This window comes from Pygocentrus nattereri, chromosome 11, assembly GCF_015220715.1.
Source record: "Pygocentrus nattereri isolate fPygNat1 chromosome 11, fPygNat1.pri, whole genome shotgun sequence".
Classification (NCBI taxonomy): Eukaryota; Metazoa; Chordata; class Actinopteri; order Characiformes; family Serrasalmidae; genus Pygocentrus; species Pygocentrus nattereri.
Genome location: NC_051221.1, coordinates 13,040,276 through 13,054,001, shown reverse-complemented (window position 1 = coordinate 13,054,001; position 13,726 = coordinate 13,040,276). Strand labels below are relative to the sequence as shown.

General features: G+C 42.2%; 1 protein-coding gene across 3 annotated transcripts in view; it reads left to right on the top strand.

Moving 5' to 3' along the window:
• gabrb2a (gamma-aminobutyric acid type A receptor subunit beta2a) overlaps positions 1–13,726 on the top strand; it is an 84,175-nt gene that overhangs the window by 43,509 nt on the left and 26,940 nt on the right. For all 3 annotated transcript variants that reach the window (XM_017711553.2, XM_017711554.2, XM_017711555.2), the window contains exon 5: positions 7,696–7,778. In XM_017711553.2, the coding sequence (XP_017567042.1) occupies positions 7,696–7,778 (83 nt within the window). The remainder of the gene's footprint in view (positions 1–7,695; positions 7,779–13,726) is intronic.

Sequence of the window (13,726 nt, the reverse complement as noted above, 5' to 3'; positions counted from 1 at the left end):
TGGGGTGTAAATGATTATAACGCCCTGTATGTACTTACATACAGTCACTGACCAGTCCACATTCACACGGTTCTAGACTGTCCCATCTATTCACACTGTTCCACGGTATTCTCCTCCATTCACACGGTTCTAGACTGTCCCACCTATTCACACTGTTCTACAGTATTCTCCTCCATTCACACTGTTCTAGACTGTCCCACCTATTCACACTGTTCTACAGTATTCTCCTCCATTCACACGGTTCTAGACTGTCCCACCTATTCCCACTGTTCCACAGTATTCTCCTCCATTCACACTGTTCTAGACTGTCCCATCTATTCACACTGTTCTACAGTATTCTCCTCCATTCACACGGTTTTAGACTTTCCCACCTATTCACACTGTTCTACAGTATTCTCCTCCATTCACACTGTTCTAGACTGTCCCCCTTATTCACACTGTTCTACAGTATTCTCCCCCATTCATACTGTTCTAGACTGTCCCATCTATTCACACTGTTCCACAGTATTCTCCTCTATTCACACGGTTCTAGACTGTCCCATCTGTTCCCACTGTTCCACAGTATTCTCTTCCATTCACACTGTTCTAGACTGTCCCATTTATTCACACTGTTCTACAGTATTCTCCTACATTCACACGGTTCTAGAGTGCCCCATCTATTCACACTGTTCCACTGTATTCTCCTCTATTCATACGGATCTAGACTGTCCCATCTATTCCCACTGTTCCACAGTATTCTCCTCCATTCACACTGTTCTAGACTCTCCCACCTATTCACACTGTTCTACAGTATTCTCCTCCATTCACACGGTTCTAGACTGTCCCATCTATTCACACTGTTCCACAGCATTCTCCTCCATTCACACTGTTCTAGACTGTCCCACCTATTCACACTGTATTCTCCTCTATTCACACGGTTCTAGACTGTCCCATGTATTCCCACTGTTCCACAGTATTCTCCTCCATTCACACTGCTCTAGACTGTCCCACCTATTCACACTGTTCTACAGTATTCTCCTCCATTCACACGGTTCTAGACTGTCCCATCTATTCACACTGTTCTACAGTATTCTCCTCCATTCACACGGTTCTAGACTGTCCCACCTATTCACATTGTTCCACTGTATTCTCCTCCATTCACACGGTTCTAGACTGTCCCATCTGTTCCCACTGTTCCACAGTATTCTCCTACATTCACACAGTTCTAGACTGTCCCATCTATTCACACTGTTCCACTGTATTCTCCTCTATTCACACGGTTCTAGACTGTCCCATCTGTTCCCACTGTTCCACAGTATTCTCCTACATTCACACAGTTCTAGACTGTCCCATCTATTCACACTGTTCCACTGTATTCTCCTCTATTCACACTGCTCTAGACTGTCCCACCTATTCACACTGTTCTACAGTATTCTCCTCCATTCACACGGTTCTAGACTGTCCCATCTATTCCCACTGTTCCACAGTATTCTCCTCCATTCACACTGCTCTAGACTGTCCCACCTATTCACACTGTTCCACTGTATTCTCCTCTATTCACACGGTTCTAGAGTGTCCCATCTGTTCACACTGTTCCACAGTATTCTCCTACATTCACACAGTTCTAGACTGTCCCATCTATTCACACTGTTCCACTGTATTCTCCTCTATTCACACGGTTCTAGACTGTCCCATCTATTCCCACTGTTCCACAGTATTCTCCTCCATTCACACTGCTCTAGACTGTCCCACCTATTCACACTGTTCCACAGCATTCTCCTCCATTCACACTGTTCTAGACTGTCCCATCTATTCACACTGTTCCACAGCATTCTCCATTGTTCACACTGTTCCAGAATGTCCTTCTTCATGTTCTAGAATGTTGTCCTCAATTTACACTGTTCTAGAAATTCCTCCTCCATTCACACTGTTCTATAATGTCCTTTAATATTCTAAAATGTCCCCCTTTCACACTGTTCCATAGTATGCTTCTTTATTCACATTGTTCTATAATGTCTTCCTTCAAGTTCTAGAATGTACCCTTATTCACATGGTTCTATAACATCCTCCTCCATCTACATTGTTCCACCACATCCTTCTCCATTCACATTGTACTAGAATGTCCTCCTTCATGTTGTAGAATGTTACCCCTATTCCCACTGTTCTAGAATGTCCTCCATTCGTGTTTTAGAATGTCCTACTTCATTCACACCATTCCACAGCGTCCTTCTCCATTCACATTGTTCTAGAAGGTCCTCCTCCATTCACACTGTGCCACAATATGTTTCTCCATTCTCCCTGTCCTAGAATGTTCTCTTTGTGTTATAAAATGTCCTCCTCCATTCACACTGTTCCACGATATCCTTTTTTCTTTCACACTGTTCTAGAATGTCCTCCTTCATGTTCTAGAATGTCTCCTCTATTCACACTGTGCTCCAATATTCTCCTCTTTTTACAGTTCTAGAATGTCCTGCCTCATGTGATAAAATGTCATCCTCCATTTATACTGTTCCTTAATATCCTTCTCCATTCACACTGTTCTAGAACGTCTTCCTTCATGTTCCAGAATCTTCTCCATTCACACTGTTCCACAATATCTTCCTCCATTCACAATGTTCTAGAATGCCCCCCATTCACACTGTTCCAGTATCTCCTCCCCCATTTCACATGGTTCTAGTTTGTCCTTCTCACTCACACGCCTCTGCCATTCACATGGTTCTAGATAGCCTGACCTCACTCAAACTGCTCCGTTATATCCTCCCTATTCACACAGTTCGGTCGTGGGCTGGACGTTAGGGAGCCGTTCCTGTGACCGGAATCGATCCCCAGAGCCGACAGTGCATGACTGAGGTGTCCTTGATGAAGGCACCTAAGCCCCAACTGCTCCCTGGGCGCTGCAGATAGGGCTGCCCAACGGGCAAGTGTGCTCACTGCCCCCAAGTGTGTGTGTTCACTTGTGTGTGTGTGTGTGTGTGTGTGTGGTCTTTCACTGCATGGATGGGTTAAATGTGGAGGCGAAATTTCCCCATTGTGGGACTAATGAGGGTCTCTTAATCTTATTTTATATTGTGAGATGCTGTCAGTCTAATATTTTAAAAGAATCAAGTCTTGTGTTTTTGACAGTTCCACTAGTTCCACTGCAGCCTTTATTTCACCTCATGTCTCTTGTTTCTAGAAACAAGTTTGTGAAGAGTTCTTTAGGTAAAAAGAGATAAATTCACTAAAAGCTGTTCAAGAAAGCTTAATTTTATTATTGTGTGACTGGAGTGTAAAATGAACCTCACATGACCCCACTGCCGCATTCACTGCCATGCTTTCTATGCACTCTTCTCTAACTGCAATGCATCACTGTGCAGTGCATCGCGGACCGATCTGTCTTTAGAAACGCACCTCTGGGGTCCTGCCGCCCCATTAGCAACCTGAACTGGAAGTAGAAAATGTTCTAATGTCTCTAAAACATGGTCCGCATGTCCTAAGCTGGGATAGCAGTGGGATTTGGGTATTTTATGCAGAAAGAATTGCAAATTAACTTGTGTCTTTAATTATTAAAGATAAGCAGCCCTCTGGATGAATTCGTGACCAATAGTAGTAAAGTTCACAAAAACCTATTAGATTTTAGGCTTCATCTTTAATTTTCCATCAAAATGACATTGGTGCTGAGCTTAGGTTGGCCTCGTGGGTGAGACTGCTGTCCTCTGGTTAATGAGTTTCTGAGCCATCCACCTGAGATGACGTGTGTCGGTCGAAGCGACTGCTTAAAGGAATAGATCAGTATTTAGTAAATGCAGTACAACCAAGAATCGCTTTGTGTCCAGACTTTACTTCTTTAGTTTTGCACTGGAGCTACTCTATGTTAGGCTAATGTAGCTAACAAGCAATGGACCTATGCTAAAAACTTTAACAGCGACTCTCGCAAGGTTGGACGAGCCTCACAAATGTCCACCAAATAACATTCAACCTAATAAAAAATATTTTTGTCACAATAGAAAGTGCTAGTCATTTTAAATGCTTTTATTTTGAATGAGTATGGGTCACATTGGTAAGATAGATTGGATGTAGCTTGGAGAGATTGGATATATTTCCAACCTGCCTAGTTTTGTTTAGCTGAATTGCCAAAGTCCAACTTGGTGGCACAGCTTTTTAAACTGGAAACTGGAAACCATTTCATGTATTGACTCTAAACAAACTGTGATATAATATCTCATTAGGATGAATCGGAGTTTGTCAATGTTTTGTAGGTGGAGCTTGGCTAGGTCAGTAAGCATCGTGCAAACTGCAGGTCTAAATCATCACATACTTGTCTCATTTCTGTTCACATTTCTGTTGGTCCATTCATCATGACATTTTCACACACAGTGCCTGTGTTCAAATAATGTATTTAAAAAAAAAAAAAAGGAGATGGGCCATTCTACGGTAACGCCCACTTTTTTTCTATCTATAGGAGTCACCGGTGTTATCAATCCAATGGTGACAGTAACACCAGTGACATTTTGAATGAATAATGTATTTCACAAAACGGCTGCTACAGAGCATCAAACCACATGTTGTCAGTCACACAATATCCACTAAAATATGTAATTTAATCAATTTGTCTTCTGTAGTCATACTATAATAAACAGTATAATATACTACAATAAAAGGTCACACCAGTGACGTCAACTAAAAGCTTCGTATGAAATCATGAGCTAAGTGAGAAAGTGTCTGATAACTGAAAAGACACAGTGGGCTCACCGTGTGCTTTTCTTCATAGAGCTTCAGAAAAAAAGGGTAAAAAGAAGTCAAGTGACGTCATCAGTGTGATTTTTAGTTCCGCAGTAACACCAGTGACACGACTCCTAACAGCAGCGTTATGTACCTTCTGACACATTTATGTATCGAGTCAGACTTAGTCATTTGCGTGCGGTTAAAATGTGAAAAAGAGGCTTTACTAGTCTGTCCAAAATCCATAGTCGAGGTCAAAAAGCAGGCGAAGGTCGAAACCAAAATGAGCCAACAATGTACAAACATAAAGATAGATCAAGGCAACCACAGGCAAGGGGAAGAGTCGAAAATCCAAACAATGGGTCAGATACCCAAAGAGCAGAACAGAGCACAGACAAGAATGCTCAGCCGCTCTATAAAAGAAGCAATACCTCACAATAACCTAGCCTAAAGCACGGCCTTATAAACTAAGCATCTAGTCACATGATAGATAAAACGGGTGACCTTGACATCACATGTTCATCCAGAGGGTTCTGGGAATTGGAGGCCTGGGATTCATGGCTGGAGGGGTGCGTGACCATCAATAAAAATGGACGAATGTACAGCAAAAAGTACCGACCTACTTATTAGCTTTGTTAGCTTTGGCTACAACATTTAAAGAACAACCTTCGATTCCTGCTGAAGAGACACTGTGACTCTTTGATTTGGCTCCTTCATTTTCTGAAATGCTGCAGCCCTCCATGTGGCGGGTGGTCCAAGCAAACAGGCCTGCGGATGCGTGTGGTTTATTGAGTAAATAAAGCAGCAGCACACTTCATCACTTCTCCTTAGCTTCACTGCTTTTCACTTTAAACACAAATTAGTGGCCCGCAGTTATTTGGCCATTTCCAGCGGCGTCCTGCTCTATGGTCTCTGCGTCTGACCCCATCTACTCTACTCAAGCTTAACTGAGTTCAGCAGCGGCTCTGGAGCTTATAGGAGCATGGGAAGGGGAATGTGTGTGTGTGTGTGTGTGTGTGTGTGTGTGTGTGTGTGTGTGTGTCTGTGTGTGTGTGTGTGTGTGTGTGTGTGTGTGTGTGAGTATTCGTTTCCATGCTTTATAGGAAAACAAATCTACATACTCCTCACTTTGTAAAGGGCTTTTTACAAAAGCTTCATTACATATATTTACATCATTTTAATACATGTTGAACATGTTATTACACACACACACACACAAACACACACACACTCACCGGCCACTTTTTAGGTACACCTTGCTAGTAAAAGGTTGGACCCCCTTTTACCTTCAGAACTGCCTTAATTCTTCGTGGAATACTTTCAACAAGGTGTTGGAAATCTTCCTCAGAGATTTTTGTCCATATTGACATGATAGCATCACGCAGTTGCTGCAGATTTCTCGGCTGCACATCTATGATGCGAATCTCTCATTCCACCACATCCCAAAGGTGCTCTATTGGATTGAGATGTGGTGACTGTGGAGGCCATTGGAGTACAGTTAACTCAGTGTCATGTTCAAGAAACCAGTTTGAGATGATATGAGCTTTGTGACATGGTACATTATCCTGCTGGAAGTAGCCGTCAGAAGATGGGTACACTGTGGTCATAAAGAGATGGACATGGTCAGCAACAATACTCAGGTAGGCGATGCTAAACAATGCTCAGTTGGTACTAAGGGGCCCAAAGTGTGCCAAGAAAATATCCCCCACACCATTACACCACCACCACCAGCCTGAACCGCTGATACAATGCAGGATGGATCCATGCTTTCATGTTGTTTACGCCAAATTCTGACCCGACCGTCTGAATGTCACAGCTGAAATCGAGACTCGTCAGACCAGGCAACATTTTTCCTTCTTCTATTGTACAGTTTCGGTGAGCCCGTGCGAATTGTAATCTCAGTTTCCTGTTCTTAGCTGACAGGAGTGGCACCCAGTGTGGTGGTCTGCTGCTGTAGCCCATCTTCTTCAAGGTTTGACTTGTTGTGCGTTCAGAGATGGTATTCCGCATTCCTTGGTTGTTATAAGTGGTTATTTGAGTTACTGTTGCCTTTCTATCATCTGGAACCAGTCTGCCCATTCTCCTCTGACCTCTCACATCAACAAGGCATTTTCGTCCACACAACTGACCGCTCACTGGATATTTCCTCTTTTTCGGACCGTTCTCTGTAAACCCTAGAGATGGTTGCGTGTGAAAATCCCAGTAGATCAGCAGTTTCTGAAATACTCAGACCAGCCCGTCTGGCACCAACAACCACGCCACGTTCAAAGTCCTTTAAATCCCCTTTCTTCCTCATTCTGATGCTCGGTCTGCACTTCAGCAAGTTGTCTGGACCCCCTCTACATACCTAAATGCATTGAGTTGCAGCCGCGTGATTGGCTGATTAGCTATTTGGGTTAACAAGCAGTTGAACAGGTGTACCTAATAAAGTGGCAGGTTAGTGTGTATATACATATGTAATATTGTTGTTTTCGGGAAGAAAACCTCATATATCCATTTTTCAGTTTTTTACAGAAGTTGAAAATGCCTGGTGTTGTTTACATTATGTGTAAATTTTATGATGAATGGATTGAAAGAAACTGCCCAAAATTACTTGGAAAAAATTCTGGTTCCACTGACTTACATTAAAATTAAAGTATGTTTTTTCCTTCTCCTGTACAGTTCCCATTTTGGAGATACAAGGTGTTCTTCAGGCAGCAGCTATATTTTTATATATATATATATATATATATATATATATATATATATATATATATATATATATATATATGTGTGTGTGTGTGTGTGTGTGTGTGTGTGTGTGCATGTGTGTGTGCATGTGTGTGTGTAAAACTCATAAAATATATATGACCCAGCATCCTGACATTGTATAAAAACAAAGCTGTGTGAGGAGAAATACTGAGCGGTGTAGAGGAGGGGTGTACTTCAGCTCTGTTCGTGTCCCTGGTGTCCTTGAGAGGCGTCAGTAATCCGTGTGCGTGTGTGTGTGTGTGTGTGTGTCTGCTCTGCATTCAGGATCACCACCACAGCGGCCTGCATGATGGACCTGAGACGCTACCCACTGGACGAGCAGAACTGCACGCTGGAGATTGAGAGCTGTGAGTGATTCTCTCTTTCATTTTCTCTTATTGCTTCTTTCACAATCAGCGTAACTTAATGGCTGGTGTATTATTGCCAAAGCAATTAGCAATAAGCATCAGTAAGAGAAAGTAAAAATACATTTAGAACAGAAGAAAATGATAAAAAAAAAGATTAAGAAAGAGCTGAGAAGATGCTGTGACTCACTTGTTGTTTGTATGGTTGTAGCCTGAGCCTCCACCTACACCCCACATGCAGTCCACACACCTTTCTGTCATCTATATTAAGCTAAGCTGGTCTCAGCTATCAGGTTTATTGTCCATTTCATTCTGATGGACTGAAAAATGTTCAAGCCAACCTTCAAAGTTATTGTGTACCCTGTGAAGTTGGGACGTTGTGTAAAACATAAATAAAAACAGAATACGATGATTTGCAAATCCTTTTCAACCTATATTCAATTGAATACACTACAAAGACAAGATATTTAATGTTCAAACAGATAAACTTTATTGTTTTTTGCAAATATTCACTCATTTTGAATTTGATGCCTGCAACGCATTCCAAAGAAGTTGGGACAGGGGCGTGTTTACCACTGTGTTACATCACCTTTCCTTTTAACAACACTCAATTAGCGTTTGGGAACTGAGGACACTAATTGTTGAAGCTTTGTAGGTGGAATTCTTTCCCATTCTTGCTTGATGTACAACTTCAGTTGCTCAACAGTCCGGGGTCTCCGTTGTCGTTTTTTGCACTTCATAATGCGCCACACATTTTCAATGGGAGACAGGTCTGGACTGCAGGCAGGCCAGTCTAGTACCCACACTCTTTTACTACGAAGCCACGCTGTTGTAACACGTGCAGAATGTGGCTTGGCATTGTCTTGCTGAAATAAGCAGGGATGTCCCTGAAAAAGACGTTGCTTGGATGGCAGCATGTGTTGCTCCAAAACCTGTATGTACCTTTCAGCATTAATGGCGCCTTCACAGATGTGCAAGTGACCCATGCCATGGGCACTAACACCCCCCACACCATCAGAGATGCTGGCTTTTGAACTTTGCACTGATAACAATCCGGACAGTCCTTTTCCTCTTTGGCCCAGAGGACATGACGCCCATGATTTCCAAAAACAATGTGAAATGTGGACTCATCAGACCACAGGACACTTTTCCACTTTGCGTCAGTCCATCTCAGATGAGCTCGGGCCCAGAGAAGCCGGCGGTGTTTCTGGGTGGTGTTGATATCTGGCTTTCGCTTTGAATGGCAGAGTTTTAACTTGCACTTGTAGATGGAGCGACGAACTGTGTTCAATGACAGTGGTTTTCTGAAGTGTTCCTGAGCCCATGTGGGAATATCCATTACAGAATGATGTCGGTTTTTAATGCAGTGCCGCCTGAGAGATCGACGGTCACGGACATTCAATGTTGTTCTTAAACTGTTGGACTATTTGCTCACGCAGTTGTTCACAAAGTGGTGAACCTCTCCCCCGTCCTTGCTTGTGAATGACTGAGCCTTTCATGGATGCTCCCTTTATACCCAATCATGACACTCACCTGTTTCCAATTAACCTGTTCACCTGTGGAATGTTCTAAACAGGTGTTGAGCATTCCTCAACTTTCCCAGTCTTTTGTTGCCCCTGGCCCAACTTCTTTGGAACGTGTTGCAGACATCAAATTCAAAATGAGTGAATATTTGCAAAAAAACAATAAAGTTTATCTGTTTGAACATTAAATATCTTGTGTTTGTAGTGTATTCAACTGAATATAGGTTGAATAAGGATTTGCAAATCATCGTATTCTGCTTTTATTTATGTTTTACACAACGTCCCAACTTCATTGGAATTGGGGTTGTAGTTTTCTTGTAAGTGTAATACCTTCACATGTTTGTCAGTGGATGGATGGATGGATGGATGGATGGATGGATGGATGGATGGATGGATAGATAGATAGATAGATAGATAGATAGATAGATAGATAGATAGATAGATAGATAGATAGATAGATAGATAGATAGATAGATAGATAGATAGATAGATAGATAGATAGATTTCATAATGAATGGACCACAAAAGCAGGCCAAAACAACTTGGACAAAAAGTCTGTTTCCATTGACTTACATCAAAAGTCGAGTGTGTTTTTCCTTCTCCTGTAAAGTTGCTGTTTTGGAGATACAAGGTTTTCTTCTGAAAAGACAGATAAGACAGATTTGTTGGATTTACATGACAGCAGGTATTATAGTAAGTGGTGTGTGGTAGTTACAGCACAATGTCAATAAGCATAACAAGAAAAATGGTCCTTCTTGTCAAAATCGGTGGTTCATGGACATGCTGAGCGATGAAACACCCCAGACTTTCTCAGACTCAGGCTTTTGTAGGTCTGGCTTGTGAGATTACTAGGTTTGTGTCATGATGCTACAAATCTCTCTCTCTCCCTCTCTCTCTCTCTCTCTCTCTCTCTATCTTTTGCGATCTTTCTTCCTTTGTCCTTCTGTCATCGTTCATTACTGTGAACACACCAGCATATTCACCTTGAAATAGAAATACTGATTTCCAGGCAACATTCTGGGTACCAGCTGGACATCATATCTCTCCTCATATTACTGTGCACTACCACTTTGTTTCTATATCTCTACATCATTGCCTACTGCACTGTCGCTTTGTTTCTATGTCCATAAATATTTAACCTTGCACAGCTATTAACATGGGTTATCTTTTATAGTACATAGTCATTCGGTTCATTCACTGGAGGGGTCATGCACAACTGCATTGTGCACTGCAAAGTATTTACCTCTTATTTTTGTGCTACAGATTATATTTTGTTTTTTATTTTAAGATATTTTATTACTTATCTTTGCTCTGCTGCAATAGATGGCTAGATGGCTATTTATCTATCTATCTATCTATCTATCTATCTATCTATCTATATATCTATCTATCTGTCTATCTATATATATATATATATATATATATACTTAATATAATTTAACATTGGCCTACCTTGGAAGTCAAATGAACATACTGTAGCTAGCTCTGTCTGAGACTGTGCGCTGGCTTCGTGTTGATCTGAGATCTCTTCACAGGCACATACACATTAGCAGGTTATGGATTTGAGTAAGGATCATTTCTTTTATTTTCAGTATGTGCTGTTAATGACCCTTTTATCTACCTCAATGGCGTTCTCACAATGCCGTCATTCACACATCAAACTAATGTCCAACCGATGTGAACATTTTGTGGTCAATACGAACATTATGGGGCTAAAAATAGTGATATTATTGGCCGATGTCATTTTATGATCTTTTTTTTTATTTTGGAACTTTAATAATTTTATACTCCAACAGATTTAGTTAAAATGTACTTTACTAACTGATATGATGTCACATCCCAGTTATCACACTTCTTAAAAATAAACCGTGGAAAGTTACAGTGTTTTAAAACACTGAGGCTACACGCGCGGGATGCCGTGTTATCGGCCGATAGCGATAATGCAGCGGGTCGATAAAATCGGCTAATGTATTGGTCAGGTCATAGTTCAAACATTTCAAACTTCAGTCTCAGCTGATTGGGGTAGAAATTATAACACTTCTGCAGTTGCCATGGCATTTGCCACTAGCTGCTTCTCTGCAGACTGCTGCTGCTAAGACTGCTGCAGCCTACCTAGCAACTGTCCTTCAGTCGAGACACATCAAAACTCCCCACAAAACCATGGATACTTTAAAAGGATGGATCTCTATAAAAATCTCCATGTGCATATTTTCCATCTGCCATCGCAGTCGTCCCCTTGCAGGCCAGGGGAGCCCTGTGCCGCAGGACCCAGGCCCGTGGGGTTATTAGGACCTTGGCTGCAGGAGCAGATTAAACCATTACAGCTCCAACAAAAGCCCAGTGTCCTGCTCCTCTTCATCAGGACGAAGGCCCTTTTACACTTGGTCATTACAGTGTGTGATTGTGTGCAGGGCCTGTATGAGGATCCTGAGGTTCAGCATGAGCTTTACGGGCCTCCCTGGAGACGCGGAGACGAGGAGGAGCAGCCTGAGCCCGTTTGATCACACACACTCACACACTCTCGCCACGAGCCTTCAGCAGCACAGAGCCAGCTCCCATTCTCCCTTACTCTCTCTCTCTTCCTCTCTCTCTTTCATTCTCCCTTCCTCTCTCTCTCTCTCTCTCTCTCTCTCTTCCTCTCTCTCTTTCATTCTCCCTTACACTCTCTCTCTCTCTCTCTCTCTCTCTCTCTCTTCCTCTCTCTCTTTCATTCTCCCTTCCTCTCTCTCTCTTTCTCTCTCTCTCTCTCTTCCTCTCTCTCTTTCATTCTCCCTTACTCTCTCTCTCTCTCTCTCTCTCTCTTCCTCTCTCTCTTTCATTCTCCCTTACTCTCTCTCTCTCTCTCTCTCTTCCTCTGTCTCTTTCATTCTCCCTTACTCTCTCTCTCTCTCTCTTCCTCTCTCTCTTTCATTCTCCCTTACTCTCTCTCTCTCTCATCCTCTGTCTCTTTCATTCTCCCTTACTCTCTCTCTCTCTCTTCCTCTGTCTCTTTCATTCTCCCTTACTCTCTCTCTCTGTCTCTCTCTCTCTCTTCCTCTGTCTCTTTCATTCTCCCTTTCTCTCTCTCTCTCTCTCTTCCTCTGTCTCTTTCTTTCTCCCTTACTCTCTCTCTCTCTCTTTTCCTCTCTCTTTTTCATTCTCCCTTACTCTCTCTCTCTCTCCCGTCCTCTTTCATTCTCCCTTACTCTCTCCCATTCTCTCTTTCATTCTCTCTTACTTTCTCTCATTCTTTCATTCTCCCTTACTCTCTCTCCCATTCTGTCTCTCATTCTGTCTTACTCTCTCATTCTCTTTTATTCTCCCTTACTCTCTCTCCCATTCTCCCCTTACTCTCTCTCCCATTCTCTCTTTCATTCTCTCTTACTCTCTCTTTCATTCTCCCCTTACTCTCTCTCCCATTCTCTCTTTCATTCTCTCTTACTCTCTCTCCCATTCTCTTCCAGTCTCTCTTACTCTCTCTCCCATTCTCTTTCATTCTCCCTTACTCTCTCTTTCATTCTCCCTTACTCTCTCTCTCATTCTCTTTCATTCTCTCTTACTCTCTCTTTCATTCTCTCTTACTCTCCCTCCCATTCTCTCTCATTCTCCCTTACTCTCTCTTTCATTCTCCCTTACTCTCTCTCCCATTCTCTTTCATTCTCTCTTACTCTCTCTTTCATTCTCTTTCATTCTCCCTTACTCTCTCTTTCATTCTCCCTTACTCTCTCTCCCATTCTCTTTCATTCTCTCTTACTCTCTCTTTCTTTCTCTCTTACTCTCCCTCCCATTCTCTCTCATTCTCCCTTACTCTCTCTTTCATTCTCTCTCATTCTCCCTTACTCTCTCTTTCATTCTCTCTTACTCTCTCCTATTCTCTCTCATTCTCCCTTACTCTCTCTTTTATTCTCTCTTACTCTCCCTCCCATTCTCTCTCATTCTCCCTTACTCTCTCTTTCATTCTCTCTCTCTCCCATTCTCTCTCATTCTCCCTTACTCTCTCTTTCATTCTCTCTTACTCTCTCTCCCATTCTCTCTCATTCTCTCTAACTCTCTCCCATTCTCTCTCCTTCTCCTTTACTCTCTCTTTCATTCTCTCTTACTTTCTCTGCCATTCTCTCTCATTCTCCCTTACTCTCTCTTTCATTCTCCCTTACTCTTTCTCCCCTTCTCTATTTCATTCTCTCTTACTTTCTCTCTCAATCTTTCATTCTCTCTGACTCTCTCTCTCATTCTCTTTCATTCTCCCTTACTCTCTCTCCCCTTCTCTCTTTCATTCTCTCTTTCTCTCCCATTCTGTCTTTCATTCTCCCTTACTCTCTCTCTCATTCTCTTTCATTCTCCCTTACTCTCTCTCCCCTTCTCTCTTTCATTCTCTCTTTCTCTCCAATTCTGTCTTTCATTCTCTCTTACTCTCTCTCTCATTCTTTTATTCTCCCTTACTCTCTCTCC